The sequence below is a fragment of the Lampetra fluviatilis genome, chromosome 58, assembly GCF_964198595.1.
Source record: "Lampetra fluviatilis chromosome 58, kcLamFluv1.1, whole genome shotgun sequence".
Lineage (NCBI taxonomy): Eukaryota > Metazoa > Chordata > Hyperoartia > Petromyzontiformes > Petromyzontidae > Lampetra > Lampetra fluviatilis.
The window spans coordinates 7472711-7500399 of record NC_136332.1 but is presented as its reverse complement, the minus strand read 5'-3'; the positions used below and the strand labels follow the sequence as shown (position 1 = coordinate 7500399).

At 59.1% G+C, this 27689-nt stretch overlaps 2 protein-coding genes across 2 annotated transcripts in view; one reads left to right on the top strand and one right to left on the bottom strand.

Annotated features, from left to right (window-relative positions):
• Positions 1–7234, bottom strand: part of ERN1 (endoplasmic reticulum to nucleus signaling 1) — a 45203-nt gene extending 37969 nt beyond the window's left edge. Inside the window, 2 exon segments of the mRNA XM_078880612.1 lie at positions 6170–6429; positions 6510–7234. Coding sequence (XP_078736738.1) covers positions 6170–6253 — 84 coding nt within the window. The 5' untranslated portion in view covers positions 6254–6429; positions 6510–7234.
• Positions 7235–7946: 712 nt separating this feature from the next.
• Positions 7947–27689, top strand: part of TEX2 (testis expressed 2) — a 29589-nt gene continuing 9846 nt past the window's right edge. Inside the window, 6 exon segments of the mRNA XM_078880611.1 lie at positions 7947–8261; positions 18350–18482; positions 20749–21839; positions 22551–22789; positions 23404–23954; positions 25091–25291. Coding sequence (XP_078736737.1) covers positions 20755–21839; positions 22551–22789; positions 23404–23954; positions 25091–25291 — 2076 coding nt within the window. The 5' untranslated portion in view covers positions 7947–8261; positions 18350–18482; positions 20749–20754.

Below are 27689 nucleotides of genomic sequence, written 5' to 3'. Positions count from 1 at the left end.
CGAGCGCCTGTGAAGGCCAGGACAGCAGGCAAGGGGGTGGGGTGTGTGGCCAACTACCCACACACGGCCACCTTTGTCCCCCCCAGTGTTGACACACCACACCAGGTACTCATTTGAAGCCAAGTCGACCTAGGGGAGTCCCAGAACCGGTTATATAATTGTCACTGTTATTGGGATTCAAACTCGGGTTCGTTAACGCACTGCGCAAACCACTCACAATACGGACAAAGTTCCCCCGTGTAGCCTTAACAGACTGTAGGGGCAAGTGCTGTTAGCGAGCACCTATGAAGGCCGGCACGGCACACGAGGGGGTGGGTGACCAGCACCACGCCCGCCCGCCTTTCTCTCCCCAGTGGCGATGTTTACACACCACGCCACGTGCTCACTTGAGGCTGAGTCGACCTAGGGGAGGCCCAGGGCCGGATTCAGATAATCGTCACCGGTGTTGGTGGCCGTGAGCGGGAATCAAACTCGGGTCGCCGGGTTCGTAGCAGCAGCGCGCTCACCGCTGCGCCACCGCTCCCCACAGTCAGTCGCTCGCTCACAATCCCTACGGGCCCACCTGGACTCCCACACGCACACAGACAGTCCCCCACACGCACACAGACAGTCCCCCACACGCACACAGACAGTCCCCCACACGCACACAGACAGTCCCCCACACGCACACAGACAGTCCCCCACACGCACACAGACAGTCCCCCACACGCACACAGACAGTCCCTCACACGCACACAGACAGTCCCCCACACGCACACAGACAGTCCCCCACACGCACACAGACAGTCCCCCACACGCACACAGACAGTCCCCCACACGCACGCAGACAGTCCCCCACACGCACGCAGACAGTCCCCCACACGCACGCAGACAGTCCCCCACACGCACGCAGACAGTCCCCCACACGCACGCAGACAGCCCCCCACACGCACGCAGACAGCCCCCCACACGCACGCAGACAGTCCCTCACACGCACACAGACAGTCCCCCACACGCACACAGACAGTCCCTCACACGCACACAGACAGTCCCCCACACGCACACAGACAGTCCCCCACACGCACACAGACAGTCCCCCACACGCACACAGACAGTCCCCCACACGCACGCAGACAGTCCCCCACACGCACGCAGACAGTCCCCCACACGCACGCAGACAGTCCCCCACACGCACGCAGACAGTCCCCCACACGCACGCAGACAGTCCCCCACACGCACGCAGACAGTCCCCCACACGCACGCAGACAGTCCCCCACACGCACGCAGACAGTCCCCCACACGCACACAGACAGTCCCCCACACGCACGCAGACAGTCCCCCACACGCACACAGACAGCCCCCCACACGCACACAGACAGTCCCCCACACGCACACAGACACAGCCCGGCGTGACCAGACCTCCCGTCATGCCCGCTGCTGCTGCTGCTGGCTGCACGCGATGCTGTGACCCCGCGAACCCGGCTGTGGGTGCTCGAGAGATAAGCCCGGCTCACTCGGCAGACCTGCACGGCAACCGATGGCATCGGGATCAATGGGGGCTGATGGGGGATTGGAGGGAGGATGGAGTGGGGGGGTGAGAGAGAGCAGGCGGGGAGGGGGGGCGTGAGAGATCGACCGGCTGTGTCTGTACCCTGCTACCCACGAGGTTTGAACACAGCCCACAGTCAGAGTTGGCCTGATAACTTGAATCTACATTGTCTTATGGTTATTATCGTTTGACTTGGATCCCACTGGGATTCTTGCACACAGCGTTGAAATACGGTGCTTTTTCTAGAATACTTTGCTGTTTTTTCCAGGATTTTTCTGTTGCGTGTAGTCACTTTAAGATGTTTATTGTTCATGTTTTTGTTTTGTTGCGCATGGCTCACAGGGTTATACCTAATACATGAAACTGAAATAAATAAATAAATGAAACTGAAAACAGTCCGCGTGTGTGTACGTGCGTGTGTGTGTAACGTGTGTGTGTGTGTAACGTGTGTGTGTGTAACGTGTGTGTGTGTGTAACGTGTGTGTGTGGGTGTGCGTGGATGGGAGCAGTTGTGTAGCGGTTTGCACAACGCTGCACTACGAACCCGGCCACCCGGGTTCGATTCCCGCTCACGGCCAACACCTCAATGTCGACTCAGCCTCAAATGAGTACCTGGTGCGGGGTGTAAACATCGCTACGCGGGAGACAAAGGCGGCCGGGGGCGTGGTGCTGGCCACCCACCCCCTCGTGTGCCACAGTGCCGGCCTTCGTAGGCGCTCGCTAACAGCACTTGCCCCAACAGTCTGTTAAGGCTACACGGGGGATCTCTGTTGTAAAAACATTTTAAAGCAGAATATTAGTGCTGGATACAGCCACATTTGCAAATGTGATTTGTAAATGTAATCCTGAACAATGTATTGAAACATTTAATTGTAACGTGTGCTGTCTTGGTGTGGTCTGTTGTTTTACAGCCCCTTTCCGAAGATTGAGAATTGATGATGCAATTTAAACTGATAAACTTTATTTATTTATTAAAGGGACAGCCAAGTTGGCGAGATGTTAACTACCTCGCCTGGTACACTGGAGCTCGTGGGTTCGATCCCGACCCTGACGCCTGCTGCTGTATATTTGGAGCCTGCGTGTCTCTCTCCGTGGCGAGATGTTGACTACCTCGCCTGGTCTGCAGGAGGTCGTGGGTTCGATCCCGACCCTGACGCCTGCTGCTGCTGCTGTATATTTGGAGCCTGCGTGTTTACCACGTGGTCGCGTGGACTTTTTTCCTCCGGGTCTTCCGGTTTTTCCCTGCATGCATTGAGATTAGATTATTTAGATTATTTTGGTGCTATAAATTGTCCAACTGATGGACCACTTTGTTGAGCCATCACTTGTGGCCAGGTCGCTTCTAACAAATAAGTGTAGACCTCAGTGGGCTTCGCCTGTTAGGATCGGGATGGTTTCGTGCTGTATCTGCATGTCTTTGAGTGATTTGTTTATCTTTCTTGTACTTCTCATTGCTATTGTGTTTATGTCGTGTTTGTTGAAAGTCTCTGACCCCGTGTCCCGACTGGACATCTGTGAAAAATATCTTGAAAGCACATCGGATTCCTCCAGTATGATTATGAATATCTGAACCGGTCCTGGGCCTCCCCTAGGTCGACTCAGCCTCGAACGAGTAACTGGTGTGTAAAAACATCGCCACTGGGGAGAAAAAATCGGCGGGGTCATAGTGCTGGCCACCCACCCCCTCTCGTGTGCCACGCCGGCCTTCATAGGTGCTACTCGCTAACAACAGTGCGTGTGTGCGACTGTGTTTAGGTGTGTGCGTGCGTGTGTAGGGTACACAGTGAGACACAGCGTGTACAGTGTGTGTCTATGTGCGCCTGTACAGAGTATTGTGTGTGCGTAGGTGCTTGTGAAGGACGCTACTTAGCAGTTGGAGGCGGTCGCCCTCCGGCAACAACGGAGGGCAGAGGAGCGACGCTCACATCAACGTGCGGAGCGTCGGGCGGCTAAAGCACTTCGAGTTGGCACAGTATGGGGGCACAGCGCGGTGCATCGGCCACTCATCTCGGTCAGTCGACCCACGACACCTGCTGGGTCTGCCCCGTGACCTCCTGCCGGCGGGCGTTCGACACTTCACGTGGCCTCAACGTGCACATGGCCTGGCACAAGCGTCGTGGTGACGCCACCGCCACTTCGTGGTAGGGCTGCACGGGGATTGGGGGAGGGTGATCTTTGCGAGCGAGTGGAGTGGAGTGGAGTCGAGCCAGAACGCCGCGGGCACAACGATCACCGCGACCCCGCGCGGCGCGTGACCTCGACGCGTCCGTCATTGCGCTCGCCGATGGAACGCTCCGTGCTGACAATGGATTTGACGGCGCCACGCACACAGGGGGCTCTCTCAGCCGCCGTGCCCCAGATCACCGACCCCAGATCACCGACCCCAGATCACCGACCCCAGACCCAGACCACTGACCACCGACCCAAGACCACCGACCCCAGATCACCGACCCCAGACCAGCGACCGGGCTCCAAAGAAGTGAACAGTGAGGGGCCACGCTTGCACGTGGCGACAGAGGAGGAAGTGGAGACAGTGAACAGAGGATGGAACTTTGCATAGTGGAGGGGGGGGGCAGGAGATGTGGGACTGGGTATACTCATCAACACTTACTCTATGGTTCTTTCGGTAAAGTCACGTAGAGTATAAAATAAAATAAATCACGACGTTTCGGGCGCAACACACAAGCGTCCGTCATGTCATTCACCCAACACTCACCAATATCACTCACCCAACACTTAGCAATATCACTCACCAAACACTCACCAATATCACTCACCCAACACTCACCAATATCACTCACCCAACACTTACCAACATCACTCACCCAACACTTAGCAATATCACTCACCCAACACTTACCAATATCACTCATCCAACATTCACCAATATCACTCACCCAACACTTAGCAATATCACTCACCCAACACTCACCAATATCACTCACCCAACACTCACCAATATCACTCACCCAACACTCACCAATATCACTCACCCAACACTTACCAACATCACTCACCCAACACTTACCAATATCACTCACCCAACACTCACCAATATCACTCACCCAACACTTACCAATATCACTCACCCAACACTCACCAATATCACTCATCCAACATTCACCAATATCACTCACCCAACACTTACCAATATCACTCACCCAACACTTACCAATATCACTCACCCAACATTCACCAATATCACTCTCCCAACACTTACCAATATCACTCTCCCAACACTTACCAATATCACTCTCCCAACACTGTACGACGATGATCAAATCCTGCGTTTGTCAACCACTGTAGCCATGAGAAGTGTTTAAGCCACGGGATATTAGGAGCTGTATGGGTTAGATGTTGATCAATACATCGGGGGCACGTGTTGACACACTGGCACGTGTCAACAATAACACTGTGGAGGATGTGTGTGCAAATGTGATTACCACGAATTTTGCCGCATTGGTCAAGACCTACGACTGCCACGCTACCACGTGGCCCTAACACCAACAGCAAATATGGACTCAGAAAAGTTAACTTTGTGAACTCACCATTCTCACCCCCATTCCACACTCACCCTCGCTCCCCCCCACCCAGTAGGGCTGAACGATTAATCTACTCAGCACACTCACCGTTAGTATGTACAGCCATCACCCACCACACTCACCACGCTCACCAATCACACAGAAACCCCGTCACTCACCACTCGCCCACCACTCTTACCATCACTGTCACTCTGCCACGCTCACAGGATCAACTCTCAACCACGTCTCTACCCAGCACACTCACCGTTAGTATGTACAGCCATCACCCACCACGCTCACCACGCTCACCAATCACACACAAACCCCATCACTCACCACGATGACAAGGACAAAGATCCCCCGTGTAGCCTTAACATACTGTAGGGGCAAGTGCTGTTAGCGAGCACCTTTGAAGTCCGGCACGGCACACGAGGGGGTGGGTGGCCGGCACAACGCCCGGCCGCCTTTGTTTCCCCAGTGACGATGCTTGCTACACACCGCACCAGGTACTCATTTGAGGCTGAGTCGACATAGGGGAGGCCCGGGACCGGTTCAGATAATCGTCACTGGTGGTGTTGGTGGCCGTGAACGGGAATCGAACTCGGGTTGCCGGGTTCGTAGCACAGCGCGCTAACCGCTACACCACCGCTCCTCACCACACGCACACACTCACCACACACTCACCACACGCACAAACTCACCACACACTCACCACACACTCACCACACACACTCACCACACACTCACCACACACACTCGCCACACACACTCACCACACACACACTCACCACACGCACAAACTCACCACACACACACCACACACACTCGCCACACTCACCACACACACTCACCACACACACTCACCACACACTCACCACACGCACAAACTCACCACACACTCACCACACACACACATACTCACCACACACACTCACCACATTCACCACACAATCACCACACACACACCACACTCACTACACACACTCACTACACACACCACACTCACCACACAATCACCACACACACACCACACTCACTACACACACCACACACACCACACTCACTACACTCACCACACTCACTACACACACACACCACACTCACCACACACCACACTCACCGCGGTGAGGCACAGCAGCAGCACCAGTGAAGGCCACGCCAGGGCAGAGAGGCGACGAGGGGACGTGACAGGCATGACCGGCATCGCCTCAACACCCACGACGACGACTTGGGGGGGGGTACTCAGGGACTGGGGAGACCCGGGGCCATGGGACTCAGGGAGACATGGGACTCAGGGAGACCTGGGATTGGAGGGACTCAGGGAGACATGGGATTTGAGGGAGACCTGGGATTTGAGGGATTTGAGGGACTCAGGGAGACCTGGGATTTGAGGGAGACCTGGGATTTGAGGGAGACCTGAGATTTGAGGGATTTGAGGGATTTGAGGAACTCAGGGAGACCTGGGATTTGAGGGATTTGAGGGAGACCTGGGATTTGAGGGATTTGAGGGACTCAGGGAGACCTGCGGATTTGAGGGGCTCAGGGAGACCTGGAATTTGAGGGATTTAAAGGACTCAGGGGCGGGGGCTGAGGGGATACTTCGACTCGGGGACTCGGAGAGAGGCAAAGCTCACAACTTGAGGGGAGAAAGTGAAGTTAGGGGGGGGCGCGTGAAACGAAGACTTTGTAGACTTCAACAGCAAAGGTTGAAGCACTTCGGGACTCGAGACTCAATAACTCGGGGAGACTTCCAGGGACTTGGGAACTCGGGGGAGAGGGGAGACAGGGACCCGGGGACTCGGTGAGTACCTCAGTAGTAGGGGAGACGAGGGGGGGGGGCTTCAGAGGACTCTATGGGACTATATGGGACTCGGTGAGTACCTCAGTAGTAGGGGAGACGAGGGGGGGGGGCTTCAGAGGACTCTATGGGACTCTATGGGACTCGGTCAGTACCTCAGTAGTAGGGGAGACGGGGACCCCGGGACTCGGTGAGTACCTCAGTAGTAGGGGAGACGGGGGGGGGCTTCAGATGACTCTATGGGACTCGGCGAGTACCTCAGTAGTAGGGGAGACAGGGACCCCGGGACTCGGTGAGTACCTCAGTAGTAGGGGAGACACGGGCCGACTTGAGAGGACTACCCTCGGGCTGGGCACTGCGGGAGTTGCTGGGGGGGGGGGATTCAGGGTCCGGGGCCCCTCACCCCCCCAGGCCCCTCCCCCACCAGGCCCACAACAGGAAGTTCCACTCCTCGCGCTCCCATTGGTCCAGAGACGCGTGACGTCGCGCGTCAACACGCCGGCGCCAACCCGGTGGTGGTGGTGGTGGGGGGGGGCTGTGAGGTGACGTCACGCAGCTCGCAGTGACGATATCCCGTCGCGCGTGCGTGGTGATGTAATTCCCGGTGTTGCACATGGTGACGTCGCCCCGCGTGCAATGATGACGTCACGCTATGTGCAGCGCGAGGCGGGGCCATTACTCCGAGAGTTGTGATGACGTCACACCCAACGCGCCGTTGTCGGGATCTCACGCCCGCCGCGTCTTCGGGGATGACGTCACGTGGTGTTCGGCGGTGACGCGCGGGGCGTGTGTAGAGCGGCACGACGTCACGCCCCCTGCGTAGTTGACGTCACGGACTGTGTGGTATTTATGACGTCACGGCCCGTGTGGTCGGATGCCGTCGCGCCCCTGTGTGGTAGTAGGATGACGTCCCGTCCCGTGTGGTGTTTGTAACCTCACGCCCCGTGTGGTAGGATGACGTCACGTGTGGTGTTTAACGTCACGCCCCGTGTGGTGGATGACGTTACGTGTGGTGTTTCAACGTCACGCCCCGTGTGGTGGATGACGTCACGTGTTGTGGATGACGTCACGTGTGGTGTTTTTAACCTCAAGTCCCGTGTGGTAGGATGACGTCACGTGTAGTGGATGACGTCACGCCCCTTGTAGTGGATGACGTCACGCTGTAATCACGGTCGCCTCCCCGCTTCGCCCTTTACCGGGGGGATCTCTTCTCTCTGATCCTCCACCTCATCGCCCCCTCCTCGTCGTCGTCTTCTCTCCCCCCTCTCTCTCTCTCTCTTCGGCGGTCTCCTCCTCCCCCCACGCGCCCCGCGAGTGGCGCCGGCGATGAGCGCGAGTCGGGCGGACGAGGCCGGCGGGGAGGAGGCGGCGGCGGGGAAGGAGCTCGCCTAGAAGACGACGGGAGGACGAGGAGGTGAGGGAGACGCGCCTCGCGATGTCACTGTGCGTGTGTCAGTGTGTGTGTCAGTGTGTGTGTGTCACCGTGTGTGTGTGTCACCGTGTGTGTGTGTCACGGTGTGTCACGGTGTGTGTGTGTGTGGCACTGTGTGTGTGTGTCACGGTGCGTGTGTTAGTGTGTGTGTGTCACTGTGTATGTGTGGCACTGTGTGTGTGTGGCACTGTGTGTGTGTGTCACGGTGCGTGTGTTAGTGTGTGTGTGTGTCACTGTGTGTGTGTGGCACTGTGTGTGTGTGTGTGTCACGGTGCGTGTCAGTGTGTCACGGTGTGTGTGTGTGTCAGTGTGTGTGTCACGGTGTGTGTGTGTCAGTGTGTGTGTCACTGTGTGTGTCACTGTGTGTCACGGTGTGTGTGTCTGTGTCACTATGTGTGTCACGGTGTGTGTGTCTGTGTCACTATGTGTGTCAGTGTGTCACTCTGTGTGTCTGTGTGTCACGGTGTGTGTGTGTCACTCTGTGTCACTGTGTGTCATGGTGTGTGTCAGTGTGTCACTGTTTGTGTCAGTGTGTGTGTCAGTGTGTCACGGTGTCAGTGTGTCACTCCGTGTGTCAGTGTGTCACTGTGTGTGTAAGTGTGTGTCACTGTGTCAGTGTGTCACTGTGTGTGTAAGTGTGTGTCAGTGTGTCACTGTGAGTGTCACGGTGCGTGTCAGTGTGTGTGTGTGTGTCACTGTGTGTGTCACTGTGTGTGTCTGTGTGTCAGTGTGTTAGGTGTGTGTGTCAACGTGTCACGGTGCGTGTCAGTGTGTCACTGTGTGTGTCTGTGTGTCACTGTGTGTGTCAGTGTGTCACGGTGTGTGTCAGTGTGTCACTATGTGTGTCACTGTCTGTGTCATTGTGTCACAGTGTCAGTGTGTCACTGTGTCTGTGTGTCACGGTGTGTGTCAGTGTGTCACTGTGTGTCTGTGTCAGTGTGTCACGGTGTGTGTCAGTGTGTCACTCTGTGTGCGTGTCAGTGTGTCACAGTGTGTGTGTCACGGTGTGTGTGTCACTGTGTGTGTGTCACTTGCCCCTACAATCTGTTAAGGCTATATGGGGGATCTTTGTCTTTATCTTTGTCACTGTGTGTGTGTCAGTGTGTCACTCTGTGTGTGTCTGTGTGTCACTGTGTGTGTCAGTGTGTCACTCTGTGTGTGTCACTGTGTGTGTCTGTGTGTCAGTGTGTCACTGTGTGTGTCAGTGTGTCACGGTGTGTGTCAGTGTGTCACTGTGCGTGTCAGTGTCAGTGTGTCACTGTGTGTGTCAGTGTGTGTGTCAGTGTGTCACTGTGTGTGTGTCACTGTGTGTGTCAGTGTGTCACTGTGCGTGTCTGTGTGTCACTGTGCGTGTGTGTGTCAGCAAGGCTATAAGGGGACTATTTGTCTTTGTGTGTACGTCTGTGTGTGTCGTTGTCTCTCTGCGTGTCTGCCATTGTCGGCGTCTCACTGTGTCTCACTGTCCAGCAGTGTCTCCCTGTCTCCCCATGTGACAGTGTCCCTGTCTCCCTGTCTCCCCGTGCCACGCTGTCTGTCCCTGTCTCCCCGCGTCTTACCTCTGTGTCTTCACAATCCCCGTGGCACCGATTTGCCAACATTCTTTGACCAGGGATTGAACTGTTCGCCCCCGAGGGAAAGCATCTGTCCCCTGCCTGCACATGGCCAGGGTCCGTGGCCACAGGCAGCGTTCGGGGTCGGGGTCAACCGCCCTCGATCCGGCGTCTTGATGGTCAGGGCGTCTGCCAGAGGTCGCAGACGGGTTTTTATTCCTTACCCGTACCCGGCCGCACCAGGGTCGCAAATGGGTACCCGTACCTGTACCCGGCCGGGTACGGGTACCCGTTCCCTACCCGTACCCTACCCGAAATGAGTGACAAACGGTTACTCACCAGTGACTCATGGCCTACCCGTACCCGGCCGCACCAGGGTCGCAAACGGCTACCCGTACCCGACCGGGTACAGGTACGGGTACCCATTTGCGACCTCTGCCCCCGCCGACACACGCAACACACACGGCGATAGACATCTTACCTTGGGTAGGTCCTTGTCTTTGCAATCCTAACGTCGGCAACGTCGCGTGCACATCTTGTCGTGGTCGTCGTTCTTCTCGCTCCGCCAAAGGAATGCGGCCGCGTCCGGCGCGAAAGAAGTTCAGCGCGCACACGCACACACTTGTGTGCGCACGCGTGTGTGTGTGCACACGCGTGTGTGTGGGTCCACGCTCCCCGTTCTAAAGGAGACGCTGCTGGCAGGCCGGCCCGCGACTCGCGCCTTGACCCCGGCGGATCTCCGAGTAACCTCGCGAGCGAGTGGGCTGCCCAGCCGCGCTGCTCTGCGGGGCCGTCTCTCCTCCTCACTCCCTGTGGCCCACGTAGCTCATCCGCATTGGCTCCCAGTGCAAGCCGCAGTTACTTGAAAGATTTTACTACCACTGTGGGCTGCGTTCAACCACCGTACATCGAATAGTTGATTCGGCCACACACACTACTACCCAGCCACACACTCCACTACCCACACACTCCACTACCCACACACTCCACTACCCACACACTCCACTACCCAGCCACACACTCCACTACCCAGCCACTCACTCCACTACCCAGCCACACGCTCCACTACCCACACACTCCACTACCCAGCCACTCCACTACCCAGTCACTCACTCCACTACCCGGCCACACACTCCACTACCCACACACTCCACTACCCAGCCACTCACTCCACTACCCACACACTCCACTACCCACACACTCCACTACCCACACACTCCACTACCCAGCCACTCACTCCACTACGCACACACTCCACTACCCAGCCACTCACTCCACTACCCACACACTCCACTACCCACACACTCCACTACCCACACACTCCACTACCCAGCCACACACTCCACTACCCAGCCACTCACTCCACTACCCAGCCACACGCTCCACTACCCACACACTCCACTACCCAGCCACTCCACTACCCAGTCACTCACTCCACTACCCGGCCACACACTCCACTACCCACACACTCCACTACCCAGCCACTCACTCCACTACCCACACACTCCACTACCCAGCCACTCACTCCACTACCCAGCCACTCACTCCACTACCCAGCCACACACTCCACTACCCAGCCACACACTCCACTACCCAGCCACTCACTCCACTACCCACACACTCCACTACCCAGCCACACACTCCACTACCCACACACTCCACTACCCAGCCACACGCTCCACTACCCAGCCACACACTCCACTACCCACACACTCTACTACCCAGCCACACACTCCACTACCCAGCCACACACTCCACTACCCAGCCACTCACTCCACTACCCAGCCACTCACTCCACTACCCACCCACACACTCCACTACCCAGCCAAACGCTCCACTACCCAGCCACACACTCCACTACCCACACACTCCACTACCCAGCCACATACTCCACTACCCAGCCACTCACTCCACTACCCAGCCACACACTCCACTACCCACACACTCCACTACCCAGCCACACACTCCACTACCCAGCCACACACTCCACTACCCAGCCACATACTCCACTACCCAGCCACTCACTCCACTACCCAGCCACTCACTCCACTACGCACACACTCCCCTACCCAGCCACACACTCCACTACCCACACACTCCACTACCCAGCCACTCACTCCACTACCCACACACTCCACTACCCAGCCACTCACTCCACTACCCAGCCACTCACTCCACTACCCAGCCACTCACTCCACTACCCACACACTCCACTACCCACACACTCCACTACCCAGCCACACACTCCACTACCCAGCCACTCACTCCACTACCCACACACTCCACTACCCAGCCACTCACTCCACTACCCACACACTCCACTACCCAGCCACACACTCCACTACCCAGCCACTCACTCCACTACCCAGCCACTCACTCCACTACCCACACACTCCACTACCCAGCCACTCACCCCACTACCCACACACTCCACTACCCACACACTCCACTACCCACTCACTCCACTACCCAGCCACACACTCCACTACCCAGCCACACACTCCACTACCCACACACTCCACTACCCACACACTCCACTACCCACACACTCCACTACCCAGCCACACACTCCACTACCCACACACTCCACTACCCACACACTCCACTACCCAGCCACTCACTCCACTACCCAACCACACACTCCACTACCCACACACTCCACTACCCAGCCACACACTCCACTACCCAGCCACACACTCCACTACCCACACACTCCACTACCCAGCCACACACTCCACTACCCAGCCACACACTCCACTACCCAGCCACTCACTCCACTACCCACACACTCCACTACCCACACACTCCACTACCCACACACTCCACTACCCACACACTCCACTACCCACACACTCCACTACCCACACACTCCACTACCCACACACTCCACTACCCACACACTCCACTACCCACACACTCCACTACCCACACACTCCACTACCCAGCCACACACTCCACTACCCAGCCACTCACTCCACTACCCAGCCACACACTCCACTACCCAGCCACTCCCTCCACTACCCAGCCACTCACTCCACTACCCAGCCACTCACTCCACTACCCAGCCACACACTCCACTACCCAGCCACTCACTCCACTACCCAGCCACACACTCCACTCTCTAGGTCTCTATTGTGTGTGTCTCTCTCTCTCCAGTTGCCTCTCACTCACCCCTTCCTCCTCTACGCGCACGGCGCTCTGAGAACCACCATTGTTCCATGGGCGACTTATGAATTGCAACATATTATTATGATTAATCATATTATCTGTGTCGAGGTCAGGGTTATGGCGTCAGATGTTGACTCGGCGTGGCGGGTTGCCCCACGGAACGCGGGGGTGACGCGCTGCTGACATCCCGAGCAGATGAATGGGTCAGAGTTGGGAAGAACGGCTTACATAAAACTCGTGGACTCATTTCTTTCGAAATTATTTTTTTGTGTTTAGTTTGCTGTCCTTCCACCCCCCCCCCCCCACGTACCTCCGATTAGCTACGCATGGCTACGTACGGTGCGAAAGAAGTTCAACAGACACGCATACATTGACAGCGGGAGTGGGTTTGGGTCATGGGCAGAGATGTGCTTGCTTAGGGTGGTTGTCAGGTTATAGGGTTCGTGGTGTGATTGGTAGTATCAGAGGTGTGTTTGGTAGGGGGGTAGGAGTGAGTGTTAGGCGTGTGTTTCGCTAGGGTAAGTGTGTAAGTGGTAGGGATGTTACTGGTGTGGGTGGTATGGTGAGTGGTAGTGGTGTGTGTGGTATGGTGAGTGGTGGGGTGTGAGTGGGGCAGTGGTAGTGGTGTGTGTAAGTGGTAGGGCAGTGATGTGTGTGGTGTGGTGAGAGGAGTGTGTGGTATGGTGAGTGGTAGTGGTGTGAGTGGGGTAGTGTTAGTGGTGTGTGTGGTGTGGTGAGTGGTAGGGGTGTGTGTGGGGTAGGGGTAGTGGGGTGTATGGTATGGTGAGTGGTAGGGCAGTGGTAGTGGTGTGTGTGGTATGGTGAGTGGTAGGGGTGTGTGTGGGGTAGGGGTAGTGGGGTGTATGGTATGGTGAGTGGTAGGGCAGTGGTAGTGGTGTGTGTGGTATGGTGAGTGATAGGGGTGTGAGTGGGGTAGGGGTAGTGGTGTGTGTGGTATGGTGAGTGGTAGGGGTTTAGTGGGGTGGCGGTGTGTGTGGTATAGTGAGTGGTAGGGGTGTAGTGTGTATGATTCTGTGCTGCCTGGCTTGCCTGCTGTGTGTGTGGTGCTACCACAGTAATTGTGAAAGGGAGTGAATTGTGGAGAGCGGTAGTGTCGTGGTTAGCCACGCTACGAACCTGGCGACCCGAGTTTGATTCCCGCTTCCGGCCATCGGTTAGTGCAGGGGTCTGCAACCTTTAAGACATAAAGAGCCACTTGGACCCATTTCCGAAGGAAAAAACAAACTGGGAGCCGCAAAACCATTGCAACTATTAAAACAAATATAACACTGCATATATTGTTTCTTACCTTATTGCTATATACAGGATCGTGCAGTCAGCTGTCAATCTGAATAAAAAAAGGACTTTTTCACCTAACAATGTAAAATATATTTTTGCAAATTAATAGCTAAATTACCTGGTTAATGGGATTTTTGCTCCTGAACCTCAGTGCACAGTGTCTGCACATCAGGGCTGTAAGACGTCACCTTCATTTTCACACAGGCTTGCAAGCTGTCATCTGTGAGGCGTGATCGATGTTTGTTTTTAATATAGTTCATGTTGGAGAAGACCTGCTCACATACATATGTGGAGCCGAAGATCGACAGGACTCCAAATGCATACTTTTTCATGTTTATATAAGTGTTGGGGATGGCATTCCATGTTTCGAATACAAGTTTGTCCTGTTTGGGAAGGTTTTCAATATCACTCCATTTATGATTCTGAGCCAGAATGGCCTTCTGACGGGCAACATCCTCAAGAGTAGCGGTCAAGCATTTGAACTTGGACACCCATATATCTTTGTCGGCTATATCAGCCAGTTCCATCTCAAGATCAGGTTGACTTACACCTGCAAATGCAGTCATATTCAATAGGGATGGATCGATCGCCAGGGGAGTGACAGGGAAGGATAATGTCGTTTTTTCCTCTCTGAACTCACAGAATCGTTTCCCAAACGAACTTTGCATTGTGGTGATTGCAGACTTGAAATATTCCAAATTTATCGTATCATGACTTTGTTTGAACTCTCTCAAAGAGGGAAAGTGAGACAGTGTACCTCTCTGTAAATCTTTGACAAACACTGTCAACTTGCGCTCGAATGCCAAAACCTCCTCCAGCATGTGCAGGGCTGTGTCTCCTTTCCCCTGAAGGGTTGTATTTAGCGTGTTTAGATGTGCTGTCATGTCTACCATAAAATGTAATTTTTCCAGCCACTCTGGCTGTTCCAGCTCAGCAAAGGTGAGCTCTTTGCTGCCCAGGAAGGTTTTTACTTCTTCCAAACATGTGACAAAGCAACGGCAACGTTATTGCCTGTCACCGGGCGGGCAGTGTGGAGCTGAGCGGCGACCTGTCAGCAGCGGCAACGCCAGAGCAGGTGTCACAGTGCGCCTCCTCCCCTCGCTAGCATCCGCCCCGGAGCCGCGGTCAAGGTTCAAAAGAGCCGCATGCGGCTCCGGAGCCGCAGGTTGCCGACCCCTGGGTTAGCGCTACGCTGCACTACGAATCCGGCAGAGAGCCGAGTTCCACTCTTGCTTACAGCCACCATCACCGGTGACGATTATCGGAACCGGTCCCGGGCCTCCCCGAGGGTGACTCGGGTGCGGTGCGTAAACATCAGTAGTGGGGAGACAAAGGCGGCCGGGCGTGGTGCTGGCCACCCCCCCTCCCTCTCGTGTGCCGTGCCGGCCTTCACAAGGCGCTACACGCCAACAGCACTTGCCCCAACGGTCTGTTAAGGCTACACGGGGGGGTGGGTATCTTTGTCTTTAGTGGCGGTGGCTGTGGTGGAGTATGTGGGTGATTGTGGGGGGTAGGGTGAGGGGTGATGCATCCTCGGGTTCTTAATCTCGCGATGAGGCGGAGGAGGAAGTTGGGGGGAGGGGGGGGAGGCTGAGAAGTCCGGATCGCTGAGCTGGAACCGCTGGGCACCCCGTGTGCTTCAATCCGCCGCCACAGCCAGTTATCAAACTGGTTTCACTGGCGGTGTCTCAGCCCCGGACGCACCAAGTGGTCACTCGCGCGTACACCGAGCCGTGCCGAGCCAGCCCCGACCGAGCCGTGCCGAGCCGTGCCGAGCCAGCCCCGACCGAGCCGTGCCGAGCCGTGCCGAGCCAGCCCCGACCGAGCCGTGCCGAGCCGTGCCGAGCCAGCCCCGACCGAGCCGTGCCGAGCCGTGCCGAGCCAGCCCCGACTGAGCCGTGCCGAGCCGTGCCGAGCCGTGCCGAGCCAGCCCCGACCGAGCCACGGCGATCTCCTGCCGCTCAAACGGTCATTGAGGGCGTTGGTGTGGACATTCCACATTGCTGTGGCAGGCGGGGAAGGGAGTGGGGGCGAGTCTCTTAATAGGACAACCGCCGTTGATCTCTCCCGCCCACAAAGTGGTGCTCGCTTTATCCACCCCGGGAGGGAGTTAGGGGATGATGGGCGGAGCCAACACTCCTAACCCCCATCGGCCAGGAGTTGAACTGGTGTGCTTGCGCGTTGGCTGCCTGCCGCTCCGCTGCTTGGCAGCCACACGGCGGCAGCGGCAGCGGCAGCGATGTGCCAAGTCGGCGGTCGCCCATCCAAGCGCCGTCCAGGCCAAGCCCCGCTTAGCAAGCGGAGTTTTACGGTGACGCGGGGCGCGTCCCGAGTGGTCCGGTCGCAGGCGCCGCGCGTTCGTAACGGTGTGGGTGGGGTGGGTGGTGGTGGGTAGTGGTGGGTGAGGTGGGTGGTGGTGGGTGGTGGTGGGTGGGGGTGGTGGGGTGGGTGGTGGTGGGGTGGGTGGTGGTGGGTGGTGGTGGGTGGGGTGGGTGGTGGTGGGTTAGGTGGGTGGTGGTGGGTGGGGGTGGGTGGTGGTGGGTGGGGGTGGGTGGTGGTGGGTGGTGGGTGGGTGGGGTGGGTGGTGGTGGGTGAGGTGGGTGGTGGTGGGTGGGGGTGGGTGGTGGTGGGTGGGGGTGGGTGGTGGTGGGTGGGGGTGGGTGGTGGTGGGTGGGGGTGGGTGGTGGTGGGTGGGGGTGGGTGGTGGTGGGTGGGGGTGGGTGGTGGGTGGGTGGTGGTGGGTGGTGGTGGGTGGTGGTGGTGGGTGGTGGTGGGTGGTGGTGGGTGGGTGGGGTGGGTGGTGGTGGGTGGTGGTGGGTGGTGGTGGGTGGTGGTGGGTGGGTGGTGGGGGGGTTGTTCCGACTCCGAGTCCCTCCGGCTCCGGATCAGGATCCCGCCCCCGCGTTTCCCTTCCACCCGGGGCCGTGCAGAGCCGGGGCACTCGATGTGGCCCATCGATCGTCGGCGTCGGGGGACCCGGGGTCACCGCCACGCTCGCCATGCTCGCCAAATCTCACCGGTGCCAGACCAAGCCTTGTGATATCTCTGGGGCAGCGCTAACTCAGTCGGCGTTGTCAACGCTGGCCAGACTCTGCTTTAAAGCGTCCGTGCGTGCGTCCGCCCGTCCGTCCGTGCGTGCGCCCGTCGGCACGATAACTACCATCCCACTGACGTGGCATGAATCAAGCTGGAGTGTGAAGTCGTCTTGCTATGGGGGGGGGGAGGTGGGGAGGGTGAGGGGTGCGGGGCCTCTCCCCAGGCAGCCTGGAGACCAGAAGCGTGAGTGTCCGTAACCTAGGACAGGGGCACGACCCAGCGCCAACGGCACAATTAGCCGTATAAGCGACCGTGTGCGATGCCCTGGCAGCTGCCTCGCCCGCCTGCCCACCTTCCATCGCGCTGAGTGAATGCTTCCGCAGGCAAACGCGATCTGGCGAGAGCGTCGCAGGGGGCGACGCGCGTGCACGGCCTTTCTTCTCTTGCTCGCCCCGTTTCACTCCGGCCGAGGAGGCCCGCTGTTGAACTGAGAGGCCGTTTTTGTTTTTTTTTGTCGCCGACGAAACTCGGGCCGCAATGGGCGGCACGTTACCCGGGAGCGGAGGGTTTGCCGGGGCCACGTGGAGCACGGTCGGGGACGGGGTGGGACGGGAGAGAGGCAGGAGAGTGTGTGGTGGAGGGGAGTGGAGGGCGATGAGAGGGGAGAGGCAGGGCAGGGCATGGAGGGGAGTGGAGTGAGATGGGAGGGGAGAGGTAGGAGAGTGCGTGGAGGGGAGGGGAGTGGAGTGAGATGAGAGGGGAGAGACAGGAGAGTGCGTGGTGGAGGGGAGAGGTCGGGGAGTGGCACCACCATTATCACCGTCGCAGCCGTCACCGCCATGCACGTGGTTAATTTACGAGTGCTGTTAACTCGGTGACGGCGCCCGCCTGCCCGACCGCCCGCTCCCCCGAGTTCGGCGCCCCCCACCTCCACCGCCCCCCACCACACACCCCCCCCCACCACACACCCCACCACACACCCCACATCCGTCCCGTGCGTTTGTTGTCCCCGCGCAGGACCGAGGCTCCGCAAGGCGACCATCCCCGGGCCCCCCCCCCCCGCTGCCGCTCCCTCACCGGCACCGCCCCAGCAGCTCTGCCGAGCCGAGCGCCGGCGGCGATGGACGAGCGGCGGACGGCGTGACCCAAGGTAACGGCACCGCCAACGGTGGCCCGGCATCGCGCCCCGGGGATGGGAGAGGAGGATTGGGGAGGGAGGGAGCGGCTTCGCTGTGGTGACATGGGAACTGCCTCGCCTGGTACGCAGGAGGTCGTGGGTTTGATCCCGACCCTGACGACGCCTGCTGTAGATTTGGAGTTTGCGTGTCTCTCTCTCTCATCATCATCATCACGGTGGCTAGGAGATGTTAACTACCTCACCTGGTATACAGGAGGTCGTGGGTTCGATGCCGACCCTGACACCTGCTGTAGATTTGGAGTTGGCATCTCTCTCATCATCATCACGGTGGCTAGGAGATGTTAACTACCTCGCCTGGTATGCAGGAGTTCGTGGTTCCGATTCCGACCCTCACGACGCCTGCTGCTGTATGTCTGGTGTCTGCGGTGTCTCTCTTCTCCCTGTGGTCGCGTGTTTGTTTGTTTTTTCTTCGGGGTCTTTCGGGTTTGTTCCCTCCACGTTTAGAATCGACGTCGCCACTCGTTCAAGAGCATTCGGCTGCTCGGAATGTCCCACGCGACGACAAGCCACGTGGTTGGGCTGCCACTTGCCATGGCCAGGTCACTTTAGCTACCCAGCTCAGCGGTGCACCATGACTGGTAAAATAAAATAAAATAGTTTCGTGGAAGCAGGAGGGATACATGGAGGTGCCGATGAGTGGCGGGGGAGGGGAGGGATGAGGGATGAGGGACGGAGGGAGGGGGGCGAGGGGGGGGCGGGAGAGTTGGGCAGGAGTGCGCGGATTCAAATATTTGATGGCGTCTAATGCGTGCACTTCATTGCTTATTCACACTCTCAGCCCGCATTAAGTCCCCCCTCCACGATTCTGGCTGTCCGCCTGTTGTAGTGGGTTCACTCTCCAACACGCAACCTGTGAGTGCTGAACTAGTGTACTACACTATACACTACACTATACACTACACTATTCACTACACTATACACTACACTATACACCAGAGGTGGGACAAAGTCATTGTTATGCAAGTCCAAGTCGAGTCGCAAGTCATCAAATTCATGACTCGAGTCTGACTCGAGTCCAAGTCACATGACTCGAGTCCACATCTCATAGGTGGGACAAAGTCATTGTTATGCAAGTCCAAGTCGAGTCGCAAGTCATCAAATTCATGACTCGAGTCCAAGTCACATGACTCGAGTCCACACCTCTGCTATACACTACACTATAATAGTAAATGTTGTAGTGGGTTTACTCTCCAACATGCAACCTGTGAGTGCTTAACTAGTATACTACACTATACACTACACTATGACTATACACTACACTATACACTACACTATACACTATACACTACACTATACACTGCACTATACACTGCACTATACACTACACTATACACTACACTATACACTACACTATACACTACACTACACACTGCACTATACACTAGTGCTGTACTAGTATACTACAACTATACACTACACTACACACTACACTATATACTACACTATAATAGTAACTAATCGGCACGTTCTGTTAACGTGACAACCCCTCACTGATTGGCCGCGTCGGATGGTGTTGGCGGGTTTAACGACACAACATTTATATTTACGCGATCTTACCCCCCCAAACAAAATAATTAGCCCATGTGCCGGAATTTTTGTGCCAGTGTGGGGGGGTGGGGGGTGGAGGGGGGTGGGGGGGGTGGAGGGGTGGAGGGGGGTGGTGGGTGGAGGCGGGTGGCGGGTGGAGGGGGGTGGCGGGTGGAGGGGGGTGGCGGGTGGAGGCGGGTGGCGGGTGGAGGGGGGTGGCGGGTGGAGGGGGGTGGCGGGTGGAGGGGGGTGGCGGGTGGAGGGGGGTGGCGGGTGGAGGGGGGTGGCGGGTGGAGGGGGGTGGCGGGTGGAGGGGGGTGGCGGGTGGAGGGGGGTGGCGGGTGGAGGGGGGGTGGCGGGTGGAGGGGGGTGCGGAGGAGCGGAGGCAGCGGGGACGGAAGTGACGTGACGTGGCGTGAGTCACGCAGCTCAGCTGATCGGCGCGAGGCCCGAAGTGACCCTTGACCCCCCCCACCACCACCACCACCAACCACCTGGTGACTGCCCACTCTACGCCGTGCACTGTACTCGCGCTCCTGCTGTGCACCCAGCGGACTTCGCGCGCCGCTCACGGGCGCCAGCTGCTGCTGCTGCTGCTTCTCGCCAGCACCGTGGGGAGCACCCCGAGCCCCTGTGCGGTCAGCGTGACCCCGTGTGTGACCCCGTGTGTGACCCCGTGCGACCCCGCCAGGTGGCCATGACGAGCCCGGCGCGAGCGGCCCCCGCCGCGCTGGGGGGCGGCGCCGGCGAGCGGCCGGTGAAGCCGGTGCTGCAGGTGCAGCGCTCGGCGTCGCGCCAGTCGCTCGCCATCCACTTCTCGGCCTCCGCCATCACCGAGGAGGACGAGGATTGCGACACCGGCGCCACCACGCTGCTGCTACGCCGCGACGACGGCGCCGCCACCGGCGCCGCCAAAAAAGCGGAACCGGGGATCCGGCCGTCGGTCTCCAGCCCTGCCGTGAGCTCGCTGCAGCCGCCGGCGCCGACCCCGCCGCCGGCGCTGTTCGCGCTGGACGGCGCGCGGCCGCCGGTGAGCACCGTGCGGGGGGCGCCGGCGGGGGAGCCGCCCGCCGGCAGCGGCGCCGTGAGCCGCGTGTCGCCCTCGCACACCCTCGCCGTGGCCCGGCCGCTCATGAGCCTCGTGAAGTCGCTGAGCGCCGAGGTGGAGGCGCCGGCGGCGGCGGGCGCTTGCACCACCACCACCCCCTCCTCCTCGTCGTTGTCGTCGTCGTCGTCGCTGAAGCCAAAGAAGCTCATCAACCTCGTCAAGTCGCTGTCGTCTGACGTGCAGGACGGAGGCGACCGCTGCCCCACGACGACGGCGCCGACGGCCGCGGCGCCGGCCCCGCGCGCCCCCGCGTCCGGCGGCGACTCGTCGCGCATCAACCTGCAGCTGTGGCGCCAGCTGACGCAGCCGCGCATGACCGTGTCGTCGGCGCTAGGCTCGTCGCTCGCCAACGGCGCCGGCGACTCGAAGACGGCGCCGTCGTCGCCACTGCCGTCGCCCTCCGACGGGCGCGCGTCGTTCTTCCGCGTGCCCGAGGTGGAGTCGCGCATCGAGGACACGCGCCGCAGATTCTCCGAGGTCATCCACGACCCCATGCTGCTGCTCAGCAAGATCATGGCCGGCGAGGAGACCGGCGCGGGCGGCGCCGGCGGCGCGGCGACCGCCTCTTCCTCGTCGCGCCGGCACAACGCCGAGCCGGGCGCCACCGAGCTCGCCGTGATGTACTGCAGCCCCGGCGCGGACGGCACGGCCGTCGCCACCGGTGACGCGGCGCGGTGAGGGCACGCGAGCCTCGTGATCACACACTCACCCCCACGATACCACACCGACTGACCCCACGCTGACCCCAGGCTGACCCCACGCTGACCCCACGCTGACCCCACGCTGACCCCACGCTGACCCCAGGCTGACCCAGGCTGACCCCACGCTGACCCCACACTGACCCCACGCTGACCCCAGGCTGACCCCGGCTGACCCCAGGCTGACCCCACGCTGACCCCCAGCTGACCCCCCACGCTGAGAGACGGCGAGCTTCGAATCCGCTCCGACGGTTCGACTTTGGTTGTTTTGTTGCCTGTCCCAAACCGACGCTGCTCAAAGTCGCGCGCTTCCGGAAATGGCCCCTTGCCTGTGGCTGATGGGATGTGATAAGTAATACTCGGCACCTTTCTTTTGTACGCGGAGGGACGGATATGGTAAGAATTGTCTGTTTCATCATTTTGTCGCCCCATGACCCCGGGTCGCCCGTGACCCCTTGTTGCCCACGACCCCATGACCCCATGTTGCCTGCGACCCCCGTAATCCCATGTCGCCCATGTTTCCCACGACCCCGTGTCACCCATGACCCCGTGTTGCCCATGACCCCATGTCGTCCGTGACCCCATGTCGTCCGTGACCCCGTGTCGCCCATGACCCCATGACCCCATGACCACATGACTCATGTGACTCCACCTCACCTTGACCCCGCGACCCCGTGGGAGGTGCAGGTGCGACGTGGACGACGCCGCCGCGGCCGCTTCCTCCTCATCCTCCGCCTCCTCCTCCTCGCCGGCATCGGCTGGCGCCGCGACGTCCGCGGGCGACTGCGCCCGCCCGGCCCGCGGGGCCCGTCCCGGCTCCGACGGCGAGGCCACGCGGCGCCGGCGGGCCCGGCCCGGCGAGGCGTCGCCCGGCAACGCCGCCCGGGCCCCCGCGACCTCCGCCGCGGAGGACGAGGCGCCGGCAGGTGAGCGGTCGACGAAACGAATGCGAAGGCAGAGGTCCCCGCCCCACCGTGTAGCCCACGCGGGCTGTCGGGGCAAGTGCCGTGAACGGTGCTCACCGTGGCACGATGGGGGTGGGGCGGCCGGAGAACCACCACCGTCTCCCCAGTGCGGATAATTATGCACCCTTAATAGGTACTCGTTTAAGGCTGAGCCTACCTAAGGGGAGGCCCGGGACTCAGATAATCATCACCGGTGTTTGCCGGGAGCAGGAATTGAACTCGGGTCTCCGCCGGATTCGGAGCGTTGCGTAGCGCTAACCGCTGCGCTACCGCTCCCCACACAAAAGATGCATTCGTTACGGTCGTCTGTGTGCTACGGGGGTCGCGACAACGGGGGTCACGGCAACGGGGGTCACGGCAACGGGGGTTGCGGTAAGCTGGAGCGTGAAGTTGCTCTCAGCGCGGTGTTCCTGCCCAAAACCTGGCAATAAACAAAACAACAAACCCAGCGCTCCAAGGGTTGCCGTCGACGATGACGCGACTGCGCGCGTCACGCCGTGCGCTCCCGCCACGCGGCAGAGGTCGCGATTCCGCCGCCATGCCTCTCCTCCCCCGCTTGTCCCCAGCGCCAGCAGCGCCGGCGGCGCCGGCGGCGGTGGAAGCCGGCGCCGCCCGCGACCGCTTCCCGCTCGGATTCCCCGAGAAGCTGTCGCTGTCGGAGCTCGCGAGCCGCCACGACGACGCCGACGACGACGAGGACTTCGCCGCGGACGCCGATCCCTCGGCGCCGTCCGACGCCGCCGCCGACCCGCCCGCCGGCGCCGGCGACCCCGACGCCCGGCGCGGCAAAGACTCCCCCGAGTCGGAGCTGGCCGACCGCGACTTGGACGACGAGGAGGAGGAGGGCGGCGCCGGCGGAGACGCGGGGCGGGCGCCGGCGCTGCCTCGCCCGCCGGCGTGGCGGCTGGCCGCGCTGGCGCTGCTGGTGTACGCGTACCAGGTGCTGCCGCTGCCGCAGTACGCCTGCGGGCTGGCGCTGGGGCTGGCGCTGGGCTTCGCGATCGCCGTGGCGCTGGTGTGGTTGACGGCGTCGCCGCGGCGCTGCTACCGGCGCCGCCCCCTGGCGCTGGAGGGGCGCGAGCGAGCCGGCGCCAAGCTCGACGTCCGAGAGCCGGAGATTTACCGGGTACGGCGCAACCGCGAGCCCAACCGCTGCGGCGAGGGCGGAGCGGAGGCTGCGGTGGCTGCGATGGTGCCGTTGTGGTCGTCTTGCGTGGTGGTGGTGGTGGATGATGTGTTGTGGGTGCCATTGTTGACGAGACCAGGAGCGTGGTTGTGGTGTACAAACGTACGTAGCCAACCGTGCTAATCGGAGATGTAGCGGTAGTGGTGGTGACCGTGGTCGTGCGGCAGGCTACGATGCTGCCACCACGGCGGCTAGGAGATGTTAACTACCTCGCCTGGTATGCAGGAGGTCGTGGGTTCAATCCTGACCCTGATGCCCGCATGTGGATTTTTTTCTGGGTCCTCCGTTTTTTCCCTCCCACGTTTATCATCAACGTCACCACGCGTTTTGAGCATTTGGCTACAGCTGTTGAGCTCTCATTTGTGACGGCCAGGTCGTTTCTGGCACCTCAGTGGGGCCTCGCCTGGCAAAATAAATATTGTAGATTTGAAGCTTTCGTGACTGCAAGGATTCATACTCTTAGGTTTTTTCGGTAAAGTCACGTAGGTAAACAATAAGTATGATACTTGATGCAGTAAATCTGGCTGTGACGGTCCCACCTAATGACGGAGACTTGTGTTGCCTCCGAAACGTCGTGATTTATTATTTTATTTCTATTTTTGCTTGTATTAATTTTAATTTTTTACCTACGTGACTTTACCGAAAAAACCTAAGAGTTTGTACTCAATAGTTCAGTTTGTAGCAGACACGGCGGCCGCGGGCCGTTGACGGGGCGGTCGACGCGACGGTTCACGGGGTGGTTGACGGGACGGTCGACGCGACGGTTGATGCGACGGTTGACGGGGCGGTTGACGGGGCGGTTGACGCGACGGTTGACGGGGCGGTTGACGCGACGGTTGATGCGACGGTTGACGCGACGGTTGATGCGACGGTTGACGCGACGGTTGACGGGGCGGTCGACGCGACGGTTGACGCGACGGTTGATGCGACGGTTGACGGGGCGGTTGATGCGACTGTTGACGCGACGGTTGATGCGACGGTTGACGCGACGGTTGATGCGACGGTTGATGGGGCGGTGGACGCGACGGTCGGCGCAACGGTCGACGTGCCGGTTGACCCGCCGGGTGGTGCGGCAGGGCTGGATGAACGAGCTGAGCGGCTACGACGCCGAGACGTACCACGCGGCGCTCACGCGCTCCGTGTTCGTGCGCCTCGAGGGCTCCACGCTGCGCCTGTCGCGGCCGCTGCGCAACCTGCCGCGGCGCGCCCTCTACGGGGAGGCGCGCAAGGAGGCGCACTTCATCGCGCAGAGCCACTACGACCTCACCGACAGCCAGGTGACACGTGCGCAACACACACACCACACGCACGAGCGACACACACTATGAACACACACGCAAACGACACACGCGAAGGACACACTACACACACACTACACACACACACTACACACACCTACACACTACACACACACTACACACACACTATAAACACACACGCGAACGACACGTGCGACACACACACACACGCGACACACACGACACACACTACACACACGCGCGCAAACAACACGTGCGACACACACACTACACACACACTACACACACACACTACACGCACACTACACACACACACTACACACACACACTACACGCACACTACACACACACACTACACGCACACTACACACACACTACACACTACACACACACTACACACACACACTACACACACACACTACACGCACACTACACACACACACTACACACACACACTACACGCACACTACACACACACACTACACGCACACTACACGCACACTACACACTACACACACACTACACACACACACTACACGCACACTACACACACACTACACGCACACTACACACACACACTACACACACACACTACACGCACACTACACGCACACCACACGCACACTACACGCACACTACACACACTACACACACACTACACACACACACTACACGCACACTACACGCACACTACACACACACTACACACACACTACACACACACACTACACACACACTACACACACACACTACACGCACACCACACACACTACACACACACTACACACGCACACTACACACACACTACACACACACACTACACACACACACTACACGCACACCACACACATTACACACACACTACACACACACTACACGCACACTACACACACACACTACACACACACACTACACACTACACACACAGTACACACACACACTACGCGCACACCACACACACTACACACACACTACACACACACTACACACACTACACACACACACACTACACACACACTACACGCACACTACACGCACACCACACACACTACACACACACTACACGCACACTACACACACACACTACACGCACACACTACACGCACACCACACACACTACACACACACTACACACACACACTACACGCACACTACACACACACTACACACACACACTACACGCACACCACACACACTACACACACACTACACACACACACTACACGCACACTACACACACACTACACACACACACTACACACACACTACACACACACACTACACGCACACACACACGCACACACACATACGCACACACACACGCACACCAGATCCGGCTGCAGCTCCTCTCCAATAAGGGGGCGTGAGAGCGGGCATGAGAGCGAGTGTGAGTGCGAAGTGACAAATTGGGGTTTTTTTTGCCTCCCACACGGGAAGTGAAACCGGCCAAACGTCTCAATGCAGCAGAAGCGTCCTCGCTGCGGCTTCACCCTGGGTTGCCTAAATCAAGGGGAGATAACGAGTCTCACCCCAGTTCGTCATCGCTCGACTCTGCCTGCAGTTCGTGGGTCGGTGGGTGGGTTGGTTCGTGGGTCAGTGGGTGGGTCAGTAGGTGGGTCGGTGCGCGAGTGCCTGAGTGTGTGAGTACTTGAGTTAGTGGTTGAGTGTATTGTTGGTGGGCGAGTGTGTCTGCTGAGTGTGTTGATTAGTGGGTGGGTGAGTGCGAGTGTGTGTTGATTAGTGAGTGGGTGAGTAATGTGTGGGCGGGTGGCTGAGAGGGTGAAACGTTGAGCGAGTGTGTCGTCCGAGTGTGTCGTCCGAGTGTGTGTGGAAGTTGTTGCCGGCTGCACCGGTGGTGGTTGAACACCGTGTGCTGGTGGTCGATGAGATGGACACGCTCAGCGTGCGGTGCCAGCCAATGAAAGAACCGGCGAATCTCCCAGTCGTCCCCGGGGGGTGGTGTGGTGGGTACCGGCGAGCGGGCTCGTGCACCCGTCCGTGCGGATCTCTGCTCGCCCGTGATGCCCCGTGGCCACGCTTGAACCCTCGCTCCGATCATCCCCCCGCCCCCCCCCCCATCGCATGATGTATTGAGAGCGGCGGCGCCGCCAGGCATCTCGCCCGATTACAATAAACTACTCGGGACTCTCCGTCCGTCAAGCGCGGTAAATCAGAGAGCACGGCACGACACAGATTTCATTCGGGAAAATTAAACCCCCCCACCCCCCTCCTACCCCTCCCCACCACCCCCCACCTACCCCCCCCCACCATCCCCCTCATAACCCCCCCCCACCACCCCCCACCTACCCCCCCCCCCACCATCCCCCTCATAACCCCCCCCCACCACCCCCCACCTAACCCCCCCACACCCCCCACCTACCCCTCCCCACCACCCCCCACCTACCCCTCCCCACCA